The sequence below is a fragment of the Danio aesculapii genome, chromosome 23, assembly GCF_903798145.1.
Source record: "Danio aesculapii chromosome 23, fDanAes4.1, whole genome shotgun sequence".
In the NCBI taxonomy this organism is placed as follows: domain Eukaryota; kingdom Metazoa; phylum Chordata; class Actinopteri; order Cypriniformes; family Danionidae; genus Danio; species Danio aesculapii.
This window is the reverse complement of record NC_079457.1, coordinates 42,954,003-42,977,625: the sequence shown is the minus strand read 5'-3', so window position 1 is coordinate 42,977,625 and position 23,623 is coordinate 42,954,003. Positions and strand designations below refer to the sequence as shown.

Sequence of the window (23,623 nt, the reverse complement as noted above, 5' to 3'; positions counted from 1 at the left end):
GGTTTCAGTGTGAGGTCTATCATATTTCACCAGGGTCAACTCAACAATTTCTGTTCACTATTTCGCACCAAAAAAATAGCGTCTTTTTATGTTGCACTACCAAATTGTAAGTAAATCTCTAATTATTTAACACTGGAATGATTCAGGAGTATGTGAGTTCCTGAACAGGATAGATGGTGGTATGCGCTTACCATCAACTACCACTCTGATGTGAGATGTTCTTGTGACCAATCATGTTCAAATGTTTACATTGTGTAGATAATGTAAAAAAAAGTTTACACTGATGTTATGTGAGTGTTTTTCATGACATGTTAGTTTAAGCAAGATACACCGTGTGATTTATTTTTAGCTTCTTTTGACAGACAATGGCATCTGGCTTGTGTTGTGTAATCAGTGTTTGAGTATTGTGACCTCAACAAATCACCCTTCTCATACCACACATACAGGAGAGTTCTTTGTTTGTTTTTTGTCACATCCTGCATCGGAAGCCACTTCAACCAGCAGAAGCTCTCGGACAGGACAAGGTATTTAGATATCCATTATATGAGAATGAAATTAAATATGTACATTAAATACAGTTTCCTACTTTTCAGTACTGAAGCAATATAAAGGTCAGCATGGGACCTTTATATTGCCCCAAAGTCTGTTCAGAGGCTTGTTTTTGTCTAATAATGAACATTAACCTCAGTTCCTGAAGAACATTTGAATGACGGAGAGCTCCAGGATACCATCTATGCTCAAAATAATACATCTGATCGATAAATGCGCTCAAGGAAACACTATATCAAGTTTCTCAAGGTCTTCGCTGTATTTTCAGATGTCCGGAGAGATCTTTTCCTCTTTGGATAATCTCTATGACCTGGACAGTGCCAACTGCCATCCTCTAGTGTGCCATTTGTGCCAAGAGCAATACGAGCATCCATGTTTACTGGACTGTTATCACACGTTCTGTGCCAGCTGCCTGCGGGGAAGAGTCGCGGACAGCCGACTGACTTGCCCTGTATGTGGGTAAGAATATAATATATACACGTTCATTGATCAGCTTATTCGGACAGTTCAACATGTATTTAAATCACTCACAAAGGCGCACATGAAGCCATGCATTTGAAAAATCTGAGACTGTATTTATAGATGGTCAAATAACAATGTCTGGGCAAATCTACGGTGCCAAACAGCTGCGTCATAAACCCGGCCTTTGTGCTGGACTTAATCGAAAGTCTCTGGGTGCATTCTTGCAAGGCCACCATGGCATCAAACAATAAGCCGAGCACTATCTGATACTTGACATTGGATCCGCAGGTCATAGGCTGGCTGCAGTCAGAGATGGCTGAAATGCCTGTGCGTGCGCTCGCTCTTCTGCTGCCATATACTGTAGTAAGTCTGGCAGCAGCTTAAACGCACACCGTAGATCTTGCACATATGGATGACATTTATCAAAAAGGGGGAAACGATTGGTGGTCTTTATAAAGCAGCATGTTAGAGTAAGTATGAGTGTTCAGTGTTAAGTCGAGTGTTGATTATACTGCAGATTTCTCTGAGTTAATTGTGATTGCATGCATTGTGTGTTGTGTTAGTAATGAAAAAGACAATGTTTATGTTATAATATAGAATATTATATATAGTGTTTGGTCGAATAAATTGCGAGTACTTATATATAGCAATCTTTAAACTATTAATCATAAAAATATTCAAATACATGACTTATAATTGAGTTCCACATTGTTTGTGTCTATTGTGGGTTTACTGTCGCTCTCTGTTCTATCTTTGAGAGCTATTTGTGTCCTTGTTGCTATGAGTCAGAGATAAACACTTCAGTGCCAGATGTATGACTAAAAGATAATCAGGCAATGGGTCAAACATTCTGCACAATCTGTTTCCTTTGCAGACATCAGTCTGTTGTGAAAGGAATCAATGCACTCCCTCCTGAGGATCGACTCTTGAAGTTTTTGGTGGACAGTTCAGCGGACAGCGAGGAAACTGTGCAGTGTGCCAACTGTGATTTGGAGTGCAAGAAACAGGTCTGTTTGATACAAGAAACGTGCAATTTGTAGACAATTTTTTCTTCTGGATTATGATGAACATTTGAGAATAACAAATTATTGAAAATTGAGATGCAGGGTGAAGATTTTTATTCATCTGCAGCTGATTGGATGGACAGATTTAATGGCGAGCTTGCAGTTGTATGGAAAAAAGGGGTGGAGTTTAAATAAATAACTCAATAATTAACTCATCTCAAAGAAAAAAAAAAGAAGTAAAAATCAAATCTTTCATTATTTGCACACTCTCTAGTTATTTAAAACCCCAATGTGTTTCTTAAAAGATTTTATTTTTATGGTTTGTTTACTTTCTAGGGTTGTTATCATGGTGGTCAAAATTAACTTTAATTAAATATAATATAAACAACATAAAATATGTAATACACCTCAGTACTAATATACTTGTGTACTAAAGGTTTTTTATTTATTTATTCATATTTTATAGTAAAACATTTATTAGCAGTAGTACTTTTTGCAGTCTTGACATCCCGAAAATGAAATTAGCAATTTTTACCACTAGAGAGCGCATATTCACAACAAACAAAGGTGCAGTTTGATGACGCCATGACTGAGTGTGGAATCATGGGAGTGGTCTTCATCACATCCTACAGGACTGCATAAATCATGTTCATATTCAAAACTCATTATGTACAGTGGTATGAAGCAGAGTAAGGCTAAAAACTGTTGACGTGATATGATAGATGAGTGGAAAGAAGCACGAGAGCACATTCTTCGAAACATTTGAGATAATATAAAATAGGTCTGCAAAATCTGTCACACTGTTCTGGTGGTTTTTGGATATTTTCATGAATAAAATGTTACATATAGGGCATTTAAATTTGAGTTTGATATGTTTAAAAGTTTTTGTTTTTTTTTGCGACATAACAAATACTTCCATTAGACGAAATTGCAGAATTTGTTTTTCTGGACCATTGTTACTGGTTGTGTATTCATATGGAAAGTGGCAAAATTTTAGAGAGTGTTGTACCATTCTGATGCTATGGAGTAGAGTTGCACAATATAACGTTTCAGCATCGACATCGCAATGAGCACATCCAGAATTTTCAATGTTAAGTTTATATTTTGGGATTTTAGTTGACCCCGTGTTGGGCTACACGATGGCACAGTGGGTAGCACGTTGGCCTTACAGCAAGAAAGTCACTGGTTCAAGCCTCGGCTGGGTCAGTTGGCATTTCTGTGAGGAGTTTGCATGTTCTCCCAGTGTTGGCGTGGGTTTCCTCCGAGTGCTCTGGTTTCCCCCACAAGTGCAAAGACATGTGGTATAGGTGAATTGGGAAGGCTAAATTGTCCATAGTGTATGAGTGTGAATGAGCGTGTATGGATGTTTCCCAGAGATGGGTTGCAGCTGGAAGGGCATCCACTGTGTAAAACATATGCTGGAATAGTTGGCGGTTCATTCCGCTGTGGTGACCCCAGATTAATAAAGGGACAAAGCCGAAAAGAAAATGAATGAATGAGAAAATAGTCGACCTCCAGCCACAGATCAGAACACATGAGATTTGTAGAGTCACTGCAGAGTTGAACTGAAATGGAGTAAAAATGTATCATTTGTGTTTCTTAAGGCCTGTGAGTTTTTCAAGATTAAACATTGTTTGATTTTTCAAGTTTTAAAGAGTTTAAAACATTTGTACAAAATTGTACCATTTCTAATCTCAATAAATACTACTTTTATTGAATTATTTCCATATGTGAAGACTATATAGTGACTATATAGTGTATTCAAATTCTGTATCTGAATACTGTCAGACTTCACCGGAAAACCGAAATTTACATTTCTCTTTGCTCTCCTGTATTTCTCTATGCTTTGTAACATAATTATTATATTTGATCAACTCCCCTACAGAATCACCCCAATCAGTTTAAATTAATGAATTATTTCCTAATAGAGCTATTGAAGTCATCTGGTGAATATGTATTCATATCACAATATATATTGCAGAGAAACAAAATATCACAATGTTGGATTTTTCTAATTTTATGCAGCCCTGGAGAGGGTAAAAAAAAAGCTAAAAACAGGAAAATTTATTTAATTTCCATGCTGAAAACACATTTTTTATAGACCTTCATGAGTGCTGGGAGTATTTAATTACATGTTTGATTCAGAATTGAAGTCATTCATTCATTGATTGAAAAAGAATTGAGTCATTGAGAATTGGACAGTTGTGCTGCAGTGGTGTTGTGTTTGTCACATGAATGTATTTAAGCACAGTGTTCCTCTGATTTTTATTATTTTAAAAAAATTTTAAAACAACACTTTTTGGTTACTTATTTAATCTCTCTGTGTCACAAACTTCAGGATGTGGATGCAATGTATTATTGCAACACTTGTTGCCAGCCACTGTGTCGAGACTGCAGGGAAACCACCCATAAGGCCAAGATGTTTTCCCGCCACGAGATCGTCTCCCTGGCAAAACGTACCAAAGAAGCCCACAAAAAATGTGGTGAGTGTAAATTAGTCCAAACAATCTCAAGTTTCTCAAGCAAAATATAAACAAATGAAATCTTCTATATATATATATATATATATATATATATATATATATATATATATATATATATATATATATATATATATTATATATATATATATATATATATATATAAAAAAACAAGCCTTGAGACGAGACTCATGCACAGTCTGTGTTCGCAGCCCTCCATGAGGAATTCTACATCATGTTTTCTACAGAGAAAAAGTCCATGCTCTGCATCAACTGCTTCAGAGACATGCAAGTGTGAGTCTTAAACTTGAGTATTCATTGCCCAGCATTAATATGTGCATTCCCCTTGAAAATGTATATTTTATGTTTTCTTGGTGAATGTGGACAATATACAGGGATAGTGTACAGTAACTAGGGGGTAAATAGAACCTTTAGTACCAGTGGAGTCATAATAAAAACAGCCTCTAAATAAATGAGCATAAACTGGATTTCCATGTTAATTTTCCATGTTAATGATTCAGACAACAGCCACAAAGGCAGAATTAGAAATATTGACTTTATTAACTATTTTTATTGCCGTTTGCTTTTCATATTGGTACATTTTTGTTTTATTTATGGGGTTAGTCTAGGGGTTAGTCTAGGTGAGTGTTTTTAGGTAAAATTACAATTCCAAAATGATGTTGGAAAAGAAAAATGGTGACTCTTTTACAATGAGGTTTCCATTTCCATAGAAAGGTTAATGTGAATGTATTTACTAACATGAACTAATAATGATCAATACTTGTACAGCCTTTATTAATCATAGTTCAACATTTTCAAATGTGATATTACAATTTAAAGTTGTGCTTTTTAACATTAATGAATGCACTGTAAGAAAAATGAGAGTTCCATACAATTCATTCATGTTGTCCTAACACAAATTGATTAAGTTTACTTAACATATTTAAGTGGATTGAACAAAAAACAATTAAGTTGTTACCCCAAATCTCAAGAATTGTGTTGTTTCAGCAATTTTTAAATAATTATTTTTAACAAGCAGCAAAAATGTTTTGTGTGTGTGAGGTAACATCAATGTAAAAGTAATAAAAAGTAATGTTAACAAAGATTAATAAATGTAGTGTTCTTTGTTTCTTCATGTTAGTTAATGCACTACCTAATGAAACCTTGTTGTAAAGTGAGACTTTTTAAAACCTTTTAATTAGCTACATTTGATATTTTGTATGACCTATAATTGTTTTTAATTATTTCCCCTTTAGTGTATATTTATTTTTTGCACTGATTTAAAGTTATTTTATTAGATTAGTTCCAGTTTTGGAGTTGGTACCGGCCAATCAATTTTAAAACCAGATTTACACAAATGTCTCATTTTATAGCATCTCATAGAATGTATCAACTTAAAAACAAGATGGATGTTTTTCTGAAATCTGTTAGTGTTTATGCTGGGCACTTAATAAACTGTAGCACACGATTCATATGATTCAAAAAAATCTGGGTTTTGTCTTATTCCATAGGGAAAGCAGAGCACACTGCATTGATATTGAGACAGCATATATACACGGCTGTGAAAAACTGGACCAAGCCGTCTTAGTGAGTTTCCCTTCCTTTTTTCTGTAGCGATATGTACTTTCATTGTTAATTTGAGAGATATACAAAGGTAACTTGATTCAACTAAAAATAATGAATGCAGCTGGAATTCCTTTACAGTGTAATGCAGTGATTTGTCTCTCTTCAGGCAGTGAAGGAGCTTCAGATGTCAGCACGAGAGGCCATTATTCTGCTCAAAGCCATGATTGGAGAGGTCAGAGACAATGTGGATGAAGAGGAGAGCGCCATCTGCACACTCTTCAATAGCATGCAGGTGTCATGTGACTCCATTATCTTTTATTTGTTTTATGAAAAATATAACTTATTATTTATTTATCTGGGAAAAAGAAAGTTCCTATAACATGATAAAACTCATGATTTTGTTATTTATTTATTTTGTTGCTCAGGAAAAACTAGCGGAAAGAAAGAAGATTCTACTGAAGGCAGCACGGAGGTAAATAAAATACATATTCAAAATAGAAGTAAAAACATCGATGCAGCCTACATTGACATAATTTACATTATATAATATATTAAGTATGATATTACACAATATATATGATATTACAATATATATATATATATATATATATATATATATATATATATATATATATATATATATATATATATATATATATATATATATATATATATATATATATATATATATATATATATATATATATGAAACAATGACTGATATTAGAGATTTTAATATTTATATTGAACCAATTGGTCCAAATTATATAATTTTTATATTTTATATTTATATTTTTCAGTCTATTTTAGGTAGAGTGTAAATGAGTTCATGTTTTACAGCAAAATGTTTTTATTAAAGTAGGTATAATGTGACAAGTGTTATTACTAATAAATTTACAATAATAACAGTTGTAGTTACATAGTGCAAGGTATTATTACATATCACTATAAGGTACTGTAAGTACATGTATATACAGAATATAAAACATTTTCTAAAATGATTCATTAAAATTTACAAAAAATAATTATATTTTTTAAAAGTTTGCATAGAGTACATAGTGTATATATAATATAAAGTGGGTCTGAATAATTTAATATTAAAATTTTAATATCTGTTTTTTATTAGTTGTCAACCATAGTTCTCAGTATTGGTCATAAGCCCTAGTCATTATAAAATAATATAAATTGTTTTGTTTTTTATTATATAACTTACTTTATTATATAATGTTAGACTAAATAATCAGAATAATAATAACAATAATAAATATACAAAATAATTAAGCTCCAAAAAGGTCTAAAAAAATTCTATTTTTTAGTCAGCATGAAGAGAAGGAGAGAACCTTTAAAGAGCAGTTATCTCATCTTGCTGCACTCCTGCCAACTCTCCAGGTAAATTTATTTCCTTCATGTATTCATAAATATTGGCTTTTCATATATTCCCGCTTGCTTCCAGACACTTTTTTTTTCTACAGGTTCATCTTGTTACATGCTCTGCCTTCTTAAGCTCAGCAAACAAGTTTGAGTTCTTAGACATGGGATATGTGAGTTCAAACTGCAATCCAAATCTATTTGATCGATATACTGATTAGATGTTGACAGTTGAAGTCAGAATTATTAGCCCCCATTTGATTTTTTTTCTTTTTAAAATATTTCCCAAATGATGTTTAACAGTGCAAGGACATTTTCACAGTATTTCTGATAATATTTTTTCTTCTGGAGAAAGCCTTATTTGTTTTATTTCGGCTAGAATAAAAGCAGTTTTTAATTTTTTTTATAAACATTTAAAAGTCATAATTATTACCCCCTTTAATCTATATATTTTTTTTCAATAGTCTACAGAAAAAAACCCATTATACAATAACTTACCTAATTACCCTAACCTGCCTATTTAACCTAATTAACCTAGTTAAGCCTTTAAATGTCACTTTAAGCTGTATAGAAGTGTCTTGAAAAATATCTAGTCAAATATTATTTACTGTCATCATGGCAAAGATAAAATAAATCAGTTATTAGAAATGAGTTATTAAAACTATTATGTTTACAAATGTGTTGAAAAAATCTTCTCTCCGTTAAACAGAAATTGGGGAAAAAAATAAACAGGGGGGCTGATAATTCAGTGGGGCTAATAATTCTGACTTTAGCTGTATGTTAAAATATGTGAATTAGACTTATATGCACGAAACTGGAATATTGCATAAAACATTTGCGAATAAATCCCAGTTTCCATCCAATGAGTCAAAATCATCACGTTCTGATAAACCGGCAAAAGCAAAATTTGGTAGCATTGCAGAGGGGCCATAAGTCACTTTTCAAAACCATTTCATTCAATGTTCCCCACTGGTGGAATGATCTTCCCATTTCAACAGAGACTGCGGATTCACTGGTATCCTTCAAAAAAAACAAACAAAAAAAAACATGTCTTCTGAGAGCACCTTAACCCCGGTGAATAAAACGAAGACCACCCGTAGAAGCACTTTCTCCCTCTCTCCCCACCTATCTCTTAAAAAAAGGTTGTGTTTCTTTTTTTCTTATATAAAGAAAAATTGTGTTTCTCTTTTTTCTCTATTTAACATTATTTTTCTCTATTAACATTAATGGACAAACCAGCGGACCACATTGTAAAATACCTGACTTGTTGTTTTGGTCAATCTAAAAATTCTTCGCCAAAGCCCGTCATTAAAATGGTTCAGAATAATTACCTCCCAGAACTGTCTTTTATGCAATATTCCAGGTTTGTGTATAAATCTAATTGGCATCTTTGGATGGAAAATATTGATTGATTGATTGATTTATTGATTGATTTACCTCACATAGCAATTAATGGAGAGACTAAAGAAGATTGTGAAACTACCGCACAGGTTGAGACCAACACAGAGCAGTAAGGTTAGTTTACTAAATTCCTATATGTTAAATAAGTCCATACGTCATTTACACCTGCTATATTCCGTCCACACAGATCAACACAGAGTATCGCTCTGAATTTGCTCGCTGCCTGGAGCCGCTGCTGCTGTTGGGTCAACGGCGCTCAGTGTCCACCACAGGGAGTGTGGCTTTAGCTTTGGGAAATGCCAGTGGATTGTGAGTCTTAGTAGAAGCTACTAGTGTTCTTTTGGTAACACTTTAGCATTAATACCATAAACATATTGCTAATTAGTTGTTCATGTTAGTAAATACATTAACTATGATTATTTTTAAGTGCTACCATTTAATTTTCACCGTTTTTACTAAAATGTGCATTATTTAAGCAAAGTTAAACCTTTTAAATAGTCTATTTAAATAACCCATTATTAGTTTATTGTTAAATAGTCTACTGTTAGCTTATTGTTTGGTTTCCTTATACCTTTTGTACATGAAGAATTAAAAATCTGTGTGTATGTAAAACATTTTTTTCTTTAAATATATGTAATTTTGTATTGTATTTTTAAATATTTGTTTTTATGTCTTTAAAAAAAAACAAGCCTCCATTGGACAAGAGATGAAAATTAACAAGTCTTTTATAACAATTAAAAATGTATATGGTTTGTCCAGTGTAATTGTGATGTCCATATCAAATAAATAGATTAAATAAAGAAATGCTCTTCTCCCCATAGGATGCAGTCATCTCTGTCAGTGCAGTGTCACTCTCCAGCTATGAGTGACATGTCGCTGTGCTCATCGGTGGTGCGCAGGCCAACCTCACACCGCTACATCAGCACCAAGGTTCTGCTGGCCAAGGGTGGAGAGACGCCCTTTATGGAGCACTGCTGCAACTATGAGAACAGCTACAGGGTAAGTGTTACTCACACTCCGTTATGTTATTTTTAGCCGTTTACCTCAAAGGGCCTCAGTACATATGGTCAAGATGAAGTTCAAACTGAGCATCAGAATGAGGAAGTGTGATTAAGGAGACTGGGATGGTTGTTGATGTTTTGTGGCAGAGAGAGCTCACAAAACAATACCAAACTGAATCAAAACAACAACTTATACATCATTCTGACAACACACGCATACGCAAATTCTCACAACACGCTGCAAATAGCACAGAGCAAAACACATATGTGTCAGAAGCCACAGAAAGTGACAAACAGGGCTGTTTCTCGTTTAGGATCAGGGGTATTGTTATTAAATAGTAATTCTTTACATTATTAGAGCTAAAAATATACAAACAACAAGGAACCGGATGTACGTCAAAATAAAAGAATAAAAGGACAATCTTATCTGTTTCATGATGACTTTAACTTGCAGTATGATTGAGCTCACGTCATATTTTGGTGTCTTGTCTTTCTTGTTGATCTACTGGGATTTTCACGCACAACCAACACAAGGGATTAGGGAGAATGGCCAAAAAAATAAATAGTAAACTAGAGAAAGGCAGTTCTGTGTGTGCCGAGAAAAACAAGCAGACTGGATCAAGCTGATATCAAAGACAACAGTAAATCAACAAACCTTGAAGCAGGTGAGCTACAGCAGCAGAAGAAGATACTGATACTGGTGGTGCATTGGTGTATATTTTGGCATATATACACCTTTATATATATACCTTTTATGTAACCCAGCGGTCCTACTGCACTCAACTCGCAGTTGGGATCAAACCGGCGATTCTTTGCATGGGAGTCAGTTGCTCTAATAAGGAGGCTAAAGACCACAGCCTTGACCATCTGCTGCTAGAGCACCTTTTGAGGTCAGAGGATTGAGGTTTACCTGCATAGCACTTCGCTAGCTGACCTCCGTTACACTTATGACCTATTTTATACACTGTAAAACCCAACAGTCAACTTCATCAAATTAAACGAGTGTAGTTAACTCAAAATTGACTGAAAGTTAATTCTACTCATTTGAAAAGTTTTGAACTGTGTGTTTAAGGTAATGAGTTAATTAAAATTAAATTCATTACTTCAACTTGGAGTAAAATTGAGTAAGTTCACAGTACTCATATAAGTTAGTTTTTTTAACTCAAATGGTTTGTAGCAATCTGTTTCCTCAAACGGTTTGAGTTGCCTTAACTTATTGGGTTTTAGATTACTCAGTTGGTTTGGGTCCTCTTCATTTATTGAGTTTTACTGTGCTCAAAATGCTTAATTTACTCAAATGGATTATGTTCACAGTACTCATTAGGATTAGTTTTTGAACTTAAATGGTTTGTTGCAATCAGTTTCCTCAAACGGTTTGAGTTACCTTAACGTTTTGGGTTTTACATTGTACATACTTTGTGATGGCTATCACTATAAATAAAGGCACCATGTCAAAAAGCTCAAATCATCTCAAACTGATCCTTTGAGTATGACAAAGAGTTACTCAAATGACCTGCACAACCTTCAGAACTCAATCCTGAAGATCACCTTTAAGACATGGAGGAACAGCAGATTGACATCATGCATGTGAAGGCGACAAATCTGATCAAGATTCCATCATGTCAATATGGAGCAAAACTTCTGATTTCTGACCTTTTTGAATCGGAGCACACAGATTTTAGCTCTATTTTCCAAGGGCAAATGATGTTTGAATCATTTGGGGAATCCCATGAGTTGCTATGTGATTACATAATTAGATATTTGTGTTAACAAGCAGTTAAAGTCCAGCTCAAATGAAGCCAAGCCTCTGAAAGCATATTTAGCATATTCATTGATAAAATGCTTTAAATTTACTGCAACTGACAAATTCTCATTGTCGGTTTATTCAGACTTTACAGACAGAGATCCAGAAGCTGAAAGACCAGGTGCAGGAGATTCACCGAGACCTGACCAAGCACCATTCCCTCACCAAACCTGACAGCATGAGTGAGATTTTGGAGAGGTCTGTACAGGTAGACAGTCAGATCTCCACCGAGTATGCTTCAGTGGAGCTCATGCGGGCCATGTTCGAGGAGGTGAGGTCCCAGTGCTTTCAATCTGACATAAGGATGAGGCGACAATCGGATTCGTAATGTCATTATTTTTGTTCTTAGATCTGGGAGGAAACTTTACAGAGAGTGGCAAATGAACAGGAGATTTATGAAGGTAGGTAAACACTATTTTACTCAGTAAGCACGTCTCACTACTTGTGTTGTTATATCAGAGTTAACAGTTCGATAATTCCTTTCTATTAGCGCAACTTCATGATCTCCTTCAGTTGAAACAGGAGAATTCCTATTTGACAACAATCTCCCGACAAATAGGTCCCTACATCCGCTCCATAGCAAAAGTGAAAGAACGTCTGGAGCCAAGGTACTAGAGAGCTTAATTTATAAGTTTCATGGCTATTAGAGCAATATAGATCAAGTGAGCCCTTAAAAGTCAAGCCAAATATTATCGCCCTCTGGTGGCCGACTTAAGAATTGTTCATAAATCCAACTTGTCATTTTACATTCCTATCATGCTGTTGTTTAAGTGTCTTTTTAGTAATTTAGTTATTTTACACTATTAAGATTGCATATTTGCAGTTGGGCTTGCAGGATTTTAGGTTCCAGTTGCCACCATCTGTGGAATAATCCAGCAGCCAGACAGGGACATTGGCTTTACATTTCTGCGGCGTAATGAATGTGTTTTGTGTGTGTATGCAAATTTGATCTTTAACAGGCTGAAGGAGCCTAAAGAACTCAAGGATGATCGCACAGAAATCATGTTGAAGCTCTATGAGGACAGCACGTCTGCTGCGGACACACAGCCAAGGTGAGTCCGCATCAGTACGTCAAAAGCATATCACGCTCTTATGTAGACATATAAAAGGGAAATACAGGTAATTATAAGATATTAAAACCTATTCCATGTGTCATCATTACAGTAATGAGCTATCCTGCAACACTGAAGACAACTGGACTCTAAACAGCCTATCAGAAGAGACCAATCCTAAGAACAAGGATTATTACAAGCCAAACAAACAAAAGAACACCACTGATTTAGCCAAATCGCAAAGAGATCCCAGTGTGATCTGTCAGCTTTAGACATCTGTTACCCCCAAAAAATAAGTATGCACTTATACAAATCTAATACACCAAAGTTTGAAAGATCTGTACTGGCGAGGCCACAAAAAAAAACTTCTATGACTGACTTTAGCATAATTCACAGTGGTTTAGCTCTGAGATCTTTAGATTTGATTGTACAGTATGTGTTTATTAAGCTATGTTAGACAGCCTAGTTTTATGTAATGTCACAAAGTGTATTTCCATCAAATTTGCATTAATTTTTGCCAAAGATGTTGTAGATAGTGTACTGATGATGGAAGCATCTCTACTGTCTGATTTCAGTGGTGTAAAGTTACAAATTACAAATACTCAAATGACTGTTATTGAGTAGCTTTTCTCAGAAATTTACTAAGTAGTTTACTAAGTTTACTAAGTAGTTTTAAAAATGTGCACTTTTATTTTGCCTTGAGTACATTTTTAGTGCTGTATCAGTACTTTTACTCCACTATTTTTCTTCCTCCTGCAGTCACTACTTCATTTTTTCCTGTCTATAGGGATTAGAAAAATTAGTCCTGTGATTCCTGTCCAATCAAAATCCCACATAGAAAGTAAATCGCATCATACTGAACAACTGCAAGACGTGGACGACTTATAAATGCAGCAAACTGTTTGGAAGCATTAAAAGTGTCCAAGAAGATGTCCAAAATCTTTACTCTCAATGATCCAGAGACTGTTTAGATGCATGTCACTAATGAGAAGATGATCGATGTTTACTGTATGATAACCCAAACAGCCTTAAACAATAACTAAATGCACTACAGAATGTTACGTTTACACACAGATCCACAAATTGCATGTAAAAGCATCAGCTTTTTACAGTGTAAAACTCACTATTGCGTTCTTTTGAAAGGGCTACTTTTAATCATATTTGAGTAATATTTACAACAGATACTTTTACTCTACTTGCACTACATCTTTTACTTGAGTATGATTTTTCAGTACTCTTTCCACCACTGTCTGACTTTAACTTTGTAAAATCTACTCTAGCATATCCCAAATACATTTCAAGAGTTCCCACTAAGATATGCTTGGCGTATAAAGCAGGTTTGGCATGCTGTCCCGGGAGAGAACCCTGAGCTCGGAGATATTTGAGCCCAGGGCTCCCGCCCGGTCGATAAGCATATCAGGAGATCCGAGATCAGGTAGGTCTCGAGAGCTCCCCCTTTAGAAAAGGGAGGAAAAGGAGGAGATGGGGTGGAAGGGGGGATTCTTCCAAACGAAGATAGAAACAGTAGGGAGAAAATGACCCATTTATAGTAAACTAGGATCACTCTGATTGGATTATTACTGGTTACAGATGAGTGGCCAGACGTGCTCAATCATACCACGTGCTCCTCTCGAAATTAGTTTATGAAACTTCACTTAGCTGGCCAATGAGGCCAATTCATGTGTGAAAATGAAGCAGACTTGCAATATTCCAAACCATAGGATACATTTCCATAATTGTGAAGACATAAAAAAACCCACATAGTGCATTAATTAACCTTAAAAGAGTAGTTGCCAAAATATAACCAGCCAAAGACTCACTAATCACTGCAAGTAACATCCATTTATAGTAGAATTTCTTAATTACCTTTTTTTGGTCAGACTGTATAGTTTGCAATGGTTGCATTTCAGAAAACCACAGTAACGTTAAATAAACATCAGATTCAGTGTTTATTTTAAAGGTTTGTTACATTTCGCTGAAGATGTTAATAATGTAAGTGGTACAGTTATCATCCAAGAGGTAGGATGGTCCTCTCCCGTCAGCTTTTCGCACGCAGTGCAACTCTTACATCATAGAAACCTATTGCATGTGTTCAAATGTCCATTACCTGTACGCATATATTATAGTGCTCATCATTGGTTTAAAGTGTGCAAGAAATTTCTATTCTTTACCCAATGTCTATATAAGCTACATCATGCCAGGAGGAGAGTGGAGCCTTCCTCCCAGAAATGTCAAACTGGAAAGAGTACGACTTTGGATACAGCAAACCCTCCGGCGTTCGGCCCTCTGAATCCCACTTTCCGGACAACAGATTTTTCTTCTTGAAATATCATGCAAGTGTGAGGGAAAGCGAAAAAGATATGGTAATGAGCAAGTGTGGGAGTGAAGACGGATGGAGTCAGATGCAAAGAAACATGACTGGAGGACTGTAAAGACCAATGGGAACAAGGGAATTCAACAGAAGAGTTAAAGCTGTAATTGATAATATGTTTATTTCTCTAATAATTGTATTAAAATTGTCAAAAAACATTTACAAATGACAGATATTTAGAGATTGTCTGAAATCAGTTTTAATTTGTAGGCCTGTTGTGACTGACAGAATGAGTGCAATATATATGTAAAAAAGCCCCCTTTCTGACATATTAAACTCATTTTTACACAAAATTAACATCCAAGTTGCCATTGGAATAAATATACCTTAGGTCCAATTTAAAGTCTGTAAAAGAAATCTACTGAAAATCTCTGGACATTTATAAGCAACCGATGCGCTGAATCAAACCTCTAAGGTTTCTAACCACAAAATCCAGGGGATTACAAATACCAAACGCAAAACCAGTGTATGAAATTTCATGGTGCAATGACTATAAATAAGAGGATATCTGAATTATGAATGGAATGTAAATGAGACAGAACAGAAATATGATGAAGTAGGAAAAAAACAGTTGCTGAAAAAACTTGTATCTTTGATGATATTGGTGGTGGAAGCTCCACTATGCTCAGAGCAGACCAATGTGTCTCAGAGCAGATCATCGGGTCAGTTTTACTGTGCTGCCACCTCATTTATCTGTGCTGCCTCAGGGGCCGCACCATGATGCCACCAGGCAAGCAGCTCGCTCAGAGTGCCAGTCAGAAGTGTCCGGGTGTGCACTTTCAGGCTATTTCCTTCACTCGACGCAGCACGGATTTAGGAATTAACCCTGATTCCTGAGATGAAGGGCAAGCCAGTGAAGACCTTCTTCTTGTACTCTATGTAGTCCTCTCCAAAGAAATGGATGAGCGAGATCTCCTCTTCCTCGATACGCTCCCGAAAGAACCGCCAGCTGGCGACCGTATATCCCAGTATACATATTGGGTTGCACAGCATTATCTGAGGAACAGGGATTTGCAAGAGTACAGGTTTAAAACAAAGAGCACGTTGACATATCCTCTAGACTACCAACCGAACGCTCAGTGTTCAAAAAATATTTTGCCTGCCAAAAGAAAGACCCATTTCCGAAATGCCTGAAATAAATCATCGATTATTCCATTCTTCATGCACAAACTAGGGAAGCTCAAAATAACAGAGTAACCATTAACCAAAAGGGTGCTTTTAAACTGATTAATGGTCGCAGTTAAATAATTAATAAACATTATTTTGCCAAAGAAGGAAAGAAATAAAAGAAGGATATTGCTGGTCACAATTTGACACAGAAGAGTTGATGCAGTTACAGTTATTAATAGATAAATTATAAATTTTTAAAATAGCCTACATAGCCTAATCTACGAATCAAAGAAATACAAAGATTTTCTTGATTTTGGCATAATGATAACTCTGCACCAAACTAAGGCTTTCATTTTATAGCTTATAAAACATGTATGCAAATTAGGGATGCTCAGTAATAACCGATTGATTGTATCAGTTAAATGATAAAAAATAAATTGTTATATAAATTTTTCAAGTTTGGCTGCATCAGGGGCCAATCACAGTGAACGCACTTTTTGCTTTGAGAGGGGCATCTTTTGAATGGTTTACTAAAGGCCACAAGCGTTATGCGGCGTCCTGCGCACCTCACGTGCGCTCGCAGTTGAAAGAAAGTCAACTCTGAGTAGAAAAAGCATGTTACGTCAGTCGCGTCTTTTTCATTCTTCAATCAAATGAAAGCAGAGGCGGGGTTACCGTTGATTAAATGCACATTTTCCATGGAGCGATCGATTTGAGATAGCCTGCTATTTTAAATTGACAGAAGAAAAAAAAACATATGACAAACAGCATGTGCCGGTGCTTAAAAAATGATTCAGTCAGTGTAGGTGAAATTTAGGTGAAAAATATCTTGGGCAGGACTATTTATTTTATTCTTTTTATTTAGTTTATTTAGTTTTTCTATGCTGTTGGAAACGCTGCAGGTGCTTGAAGATGTGCTGTTGTTCTGAATGTTGTTGTTCACATGTTAAAATAAATCATTATTTTAAAATGCTATATTTAGTGTCAGACACAAAAGACACGTCAATTTTTTAAAACCAAATAATAATTTGATATTAATCTGACCAGTTAACCGTTAATATTTAGCTAACGAGCGGCGGTTATTGGTTGGCAAAATTAACCAAAATGAGCATCCCAAATGCAAATGAATGCAATATCATATGTAATCAACAAAACTGTTAAATGGTATAGTAGCCTATACTTTACTAAAAGTCAACATATGAGCCTCGTCATTGTCTTTGATCACATGCGGTGAAAAATATCTAGGGCAGGCCTATTTATTTTATTATTTTTGTTTAGTTTACTCTTTTCTTTCTGTGCTGTAGGTGTGAGTGAATATGCTCTGTTGTTCTGTATGCTGTTGTTCGCATGTTAAAATAAATCAGCATTTTAAAATGCAATATTTAATGTGTCAGACACAAAATAGACACATCAATTATTTTTTTAATTAAATAATAATTTAATATTATGCTGACCAGTTAACCATAAATATTCGGTTAATGAATATTCTCCATTCTGTCAGCAAACAACATCCATTTTATCCCGTTAACAGTGTAGTTGTAGCTGAGGCTTGGATGAGTTTGCTTTGTGTTGTCAACACGTCAAGATGTTGTTTTTTGTATCGCACTTTGTAATGCCCTTGCAAAGGATAAGCACTCAAACTGGTATGGTAAAACCAATGCTATGGTTACCCTTTATATCAGTGTTTACAAGTGCCGAGGAAGCCTCTAAAGCTCAAATTCTGATTTCCAAATTGCCCCATTTTAAGGCACAGTTCACACCAAAAGTGAAAAGGTACTCAACATTTACTCAAGTGTTTGCAAACCTTTAGGAGTTCCTTTTTTCTGTTGAACACAAAAGTTATATCAATATTAGAAACCTGTATCCATTGACTCCACTGTAGGAAAGACAAACACTATGGAAGTCAATTGATACAGGTTTTCAGCATTTTTCAAAATACCTTCTCGTGTGTTTTACAGACGAAATAAATCAAACAGGTTTGTAACAAGTGAATGATCAGTAAATCATGACAGAATTTACAGTTTTGGATTTTTATCCATTTAAGTGATAGACCAATCAAAACAAACTGGGTCATCTGACCAATCAGAACCTAGTGGAGTAGTTTCAGAAAGGCAGGCATTGGAGATAAAGAAATGAGCTGCAATGTATATTATGATAAATTTAGAGTCTCAATGAACCAGAAGCTGCAGTTGTTATTTTTTCATATTGTGATGCAGTTCCAAAAGACACAGAATATTAAATGAGCAAACAGTGGACGTGGCTTGTTTTTCTACCGTGGGCTGAATGGGTGAAGTAGGCATTTTATTCAGAAAGATCGGGAAAGGGGTTTTAGAAGAGTTATTACAACCTTACAGACTACTTCTGCTCACTATTTCTGTTTGTTGTCAAAACTGACGGTTAAACCAGCATGGTTAAGTGTGTTAGCTACTCCCATTACCTCAAAATCTGATAAATTAGAAGGGCAAACTATTTTTTTCTTAATGATATGCACAGATGAATTGTTCACCAAAAACTGGAAATGTGAGCTAACAAAATCATATGGTTAGTTTAGATTTTTTGGGGACTTTAAAATGTTTTTGGCCCATGGATGGACAAAATCCAATAGTATAGTCTCCAAGACCAATTACAAACCATTAGAATAGGTTGCTTAATTGTAAATGTACCTGAGTGCCGATGCTCCAGTAAAACCAGCCCACATAGGAAGGATGTCTGAAGAGGGCGTAAACTCCAGTGGTGACCAGAACGTGGCTCTGGGCCTTCTCATTCTGCACTATATGGTTGAAGTTGGACCCTGCTGTCAACATGGCAGCTTTGCGCAGACCCTCCCCACACATAACCATCACCAAACCGACTAAACACAGCCAGTTCAACTGCTTTATCTCTGATGGGGAAAAAAAAGAAAAAAAACAGAGTCAGTTCACCTGCATTAATTCTTTCAAAAATAGGTAGAGGAATAAACATTTAATTTTAAACACATTGAATTCATTTCAAACACGAGGAATAAGTACATTTCAATATTTTATGACAAAAATACATTATTATTAATAATAACATATAATAATATATTTCTAATTTTTAAATTTTTGAAATTGAAAATAAATAAATGAGTATGTGACTTTTTTTTGCCAATATTTGCAGATTAAATTAGGGCAAACTTTAGCATACAACTATAAATGACATTATCAAAAATAATACATTTAATACCTTCTAAAATATCATTTAAGACTTTTCAATACTTTTTAGGGGTCTTAAATTTCTCTAAATTGATTTATCAACTTTTAATACTTTTTAAGAGCTGAATAATAATAACAGTGAAAAAGGAAGAAGAAAATATAACAGAGAGGTCACCGTAATCTCTTGAAAACAAAAATACAAAAAATTACGTTTAATCCTCATAAATCATTAAAAATCTGTATATTATTATCACATACCGGCTCCGATTGGACCTGAACAATCCTTATTTTAATAAAAAAACTAATCTCTCGGCACACATTCATATACAAAATGAATTCCAAAAGCATGCATGTTACATAACTTTTTATTGACACAATACCATTTTATATATAACTTTATTAATGTATAATTTGTGCATAATGGTGTCTGAAATTATCATTTCATTTTGTTAATTGGTTATATCTAAAAAAAAAATTTAAACTACGCTTTTATTTCAACACATCTCTTCTGCTTCAAAACAGACTCAGATGTATTATGACATCTTTATATTGGTATTAGGCGTTTATACATTCTGCGAAGTTCAAAAACATACTATAGGCTTTACCAAAGCAATCCTAAACCAAGTCAGTAGACCCTTAAATCATTGGTCTGCAAAACAAACCTGGAACGAGGAGCTTTTCTACAGTGAACTCCAGCCAGGAGGAAACAGCTGCTAATGTGTACTCAACACTGTGGTTGAGCAGGAAGGAGTCCAGAGAAAGACTGCGCGGGTTAATGATGGCAGTAACCAGGTACTCCGAGTAGTGAAAAAAGGACAGTGAACACATATACCTAGTGGAACGAAACAGGAGTCAATACCAGATGACAGAAGACAAATCACGTCCACACCACACATTCTTGTTTTGTAATAATTTATTTTTTTTAAATGAGCATTTTAATCAAACTTCTATGTTCAGATTCTGTTACTCTTAAAAGCAATTTCAGAATAAATGACAAATGCAATAAATATAAATCAAAAGATAATCTCTCTCTCTCTCTCTCTCTTTCTCTCTCTCTATATATATATATATATATATATATATATATATATAAAATCATATCTTATTGTCATCACTTCCATCCAATTCCATCTTCCACGTCATTAATTTACAAAATAATATCACAGGTTTGACATCAGAGAATGGAGTCTGACACTGAATTGTTCAGGTGTATCTAGGTTCAAAGATTTCACTTTTATGTGATAAAAATAAGCCATTCTAATAGATCATATTGACTATAACCTTTTCATTCCCATGCAACTAAAATAAACATAGGATACTGCTGAAAATACCTTTTTAAAAAAAAGAAAAAAGCCATATGAGCCTAAAGAGATAGTTCAACCATAACTGAACATTTTGTCATCATTTACTCACTCTTTACTTGTTTGTGTTAACCACAAAAGATGACATTTTGAAGAAAGTTGAAACCAGTAACCATTGACTTCCGTAGTACTTGTTTTTCCCCACTATGGAAGTCAATGGTTCCAGATGTCCAAACTTTCCTCAAAATATTCTCTTTAGTGTCCAAAAGAATACAAAACTCATAAATATTTGTAACCACTCGAGGGAGAGTAAATGGTGAGTACATTTTCATTTTCTGGTGAACTATCCCTTTAAAGTTGTTGTAGTTGTCTTGTTTGTAGTTAAAGTCTTCAAATATAATTTAATACTTAACAAAAACTTATTTACCATCCAAAGTGTGTCCATGTTGTATCTGCAAAACTTAAAGTGAGACCACATCCAAAGGCAAATCCAAGAAAGCAGGCTCGAACAGCCACCTAAATGAGGAAAAAGCAAGATATAGGTAGTCAAATCCGGATGCTGCAAACCCACATACTTCTTATTGTCTTCTTGTAACAGTTAGAGCTTATTGATATTGACAGAGACACCCCTAGGAGATCCCATTAGAGTGCTTATAATAGGATTACACCTGCACACAGGACACTTCTACAGTCCTGAAGACTTTGAAACTAACGTTACACAGCTACATATTTCTTCATTTATTTTAATTATTCATATGCGTTTCGGTTAGACTATGGTAGTTTTATTTGCCTAACACACATCTTCCAGACAGTCTCTCTTGAGTCTTACCTTATATAAAGGTCCCTTGTATATGATTAGCAGGAAGCCATTGATAACTGTAATATACGCCGCGATGGCTATTTTGCCATTCACGTCTGTGAGGTAATCGAATATCCAGTCCACGTGAGAGCCGAATTTGACAAGTAAAGGTATTATGATGACGGCCAGTCCTGAGATAAAGCTAATAATACTGATCCTCCCTTCTAGCACCAACTTGCTGCCTGCCATGTTGAAAACAGCCAGATCTCGCCGCGAAATCTCGCGTAGCTTCAGAGCTCACGCTGACTTGCTTATTAATTGGTTTGACATCGTTTTCACGCTCAGCGAACTGTAGCTATGCATTCATTTATTGGGTTGAATTGAGCTCTTACGTTTGTAAATTAACAAATGTGCCCCATACTTTTGTCCTCAAATATGTTACTTAAAAAATACCAAGCCTTTATCTTTTAAATACATTGTTAATTTATATTATTGAATGCGAAATGTTTTCATTCATAAGCAAAAATGGCTGAAATCTTCTTTATATTTCTCGTTTTTTCTCGCTAAATTTAACTATTGTTTCCTCTTTTACAAATATAAAGAAAAGTGCAAAGAGTTTGATGCATTATGACGATCTTTTCAAGTATATAATCCTTATAATTCCTGCTTGTTTTTCTTTTTGTCTATTGATGAAACCATAGCTTAATTCATGCAAATGCATTCATGCAAACTCACATTTTTTGTTGTGGTTGTTGTTAAATTTGTCTGTATTATATATATATATATATATATATATATATATATATATATATATATATATATATATATATATATATATATATATATATATATATATATATATATATATATATATATATATATATATATATATATATATATATATATATATATAATATAATATTATGTTATATTATATTATATTATATTATATTATATTATATTATATTATATTATATTATATTATATTATATTATAACCTCTTAAGGCTCAAGGTGTTTTTTTACATGCATTTCTTTTATTTCTCTTTGCTATTTGGGCATATTGGAACCTAATTAGAATAAAAATGTAAGTATCATTGTTTGAAATTATGTACCTTTAGAGAAAAACGATGTCCATATATGTGGACTCGTGGTCCGAATTTACATAAAACACTTTTTCCTGAATTGTTTTAATGCATATATATTTTTAATTGCTTTGACTATCAGAGAATAAAAACAATTTTTTTCCCATTTTGGACAGTTAAAAATAGGATTTGGGACATTTCATATGCTACAAAACAGTTGCAGGATGACACTGTATGTCTGTAACAAATTATAAAACACTCGAAGTATTTTAAATAGCCACTTAAGAGCTAAAATGTGCTGTTCACTTATGTGGACACTCAAGCCCTAGGAGGATATATAAATATTGGCAGCAACTCAATGCATTTAGGAATGTAGACATGGTCAAGACGATCTGTAGTTCAAATCGAACATCAGAATACGGAAGAAAGATGATTTAAGTGACTTTGAACATGGCATGGTTGTTGGTGCCAGATGGGATAGTCTAAGTATTATAGAAATGGCTGATATACTGGGATTTTCACACACAACCATCCAGTAAGTGGCAGTTCTGTGGGTGCAAATGTCTTGTTGATGCCAGAGGTCAGAGGAGAATGGCCAGACTGGTTCAAGCTGATATAAAAGCAAAAGTAACTCAAATAACCACTCTTTACACCCATGGTAAGCAGAAGAGCATCTCTGAATGCACAATACATCAAACTTTGAGGCGGATGGGTTACAGCAGCAGAAGACCACACCGCGTGCCACTCTTGTAAGCTAAGAACAGGAAACTGAGGCTACAATTCAAACAGGCTCACCAAAATTAGACAATAGAAGATTGGAGAAACATTACCTGGTCTGATGAGTCTCGATTTCTGCTGTGACGTTTGGATAGTGTCAGAATTTGCCATCAACAACATGAAACCATGGATCCATCCTGCCTTGTATCAACAGTTCAGGCTGGTTGAGGTGGTGTGGGGGATATTTTGTGGGACACTTTCGGCCCATTAGGACCAACTGAGCATCATGTCAAAGCCACAGCCTACCTGAGTATTGTTGCTGACCATGTCCATCCCTTTATGACCACAATGTACACATCTTATGATGGCTACTTTCAGCAG

At 34.8% G+C, this 23,623-nt stretch overlaps 2 protein-coding genes across 3 annotated transcripts; one reads left to right on the top strand and one right to left on the bottom strand.

Moving 5' to 3' along the window:
- The first annotated feature begins 449 nt into the window (after positions 1-449).
- On the top strand, positions 450-15,044 carry rnf207b (ring finger protein 207b). 2 transcript variants are annotated; one of them, XM_056449012.1, is made up of 18 exons: positions 450-524; positions 818-1,008; positions 1,886-2,018; positions 4,354-4,498; positions 4,708-4,789; positions 6,007-6,082; positions 6,228-6,353; positions 6,487-6,533; positions 7,378-7,450; positions 7,534-7,602; positions 8,876-8,944; positions 9,018-9,139; positions 9,652-9,829; positions 11,721-11,906; positions 11,985-12,036; positions 12,126-12,243; positions 12,595-12,687; positions 12,800-15,044. In XM_056449012.1, the coding sequence occupies exons 2-18, from the start codon at positions 818-820 to the stop codon at positions 12,957-12,959; spliced, it is 1,920 nt and encodes a 639-aa protein (XP_056304987.1). In that variant the 5' UTR covers positions 450-524; the 3' UTR covers positions 12,960-15,044. The 2 variants fall into 2 exon arrangements, with proteins under 2 accessions (XP_056304987.1, XP_056304988.1); XM_056449013.1 differs by lacking the exons at positions 450-524; positions 818-1,008 and adding an exon at positions 1,307-1,481.
- Positions 14,618-21,703, bottom strand: icmt (isoprenylcysteine carboxyl methyltransferase). Its single transcript, XM_056449014.1, has 5 exons — positions 21,472-21,703; positions 21,070-21,158; positions 20,004-20,173; positions 18,832-19,049; positions 14,618-16,054 (listed from the first exon to the last, which is right to left on the bottom strand). The coding sequence occupies exons 1-5, from the start codon at positions 21,688-21,690 to the stop codon at positions 15,872-15,874; spliced, it is 879 nt and encodes a 292-aa protein (XP_056304989.1). The 5' UTR covers positions 21,691-21,703; the 3' UTR covers positions 14,618-15,871.
- Positions 21,704-23,623: the final 1,920 nt, after the last annotated feature.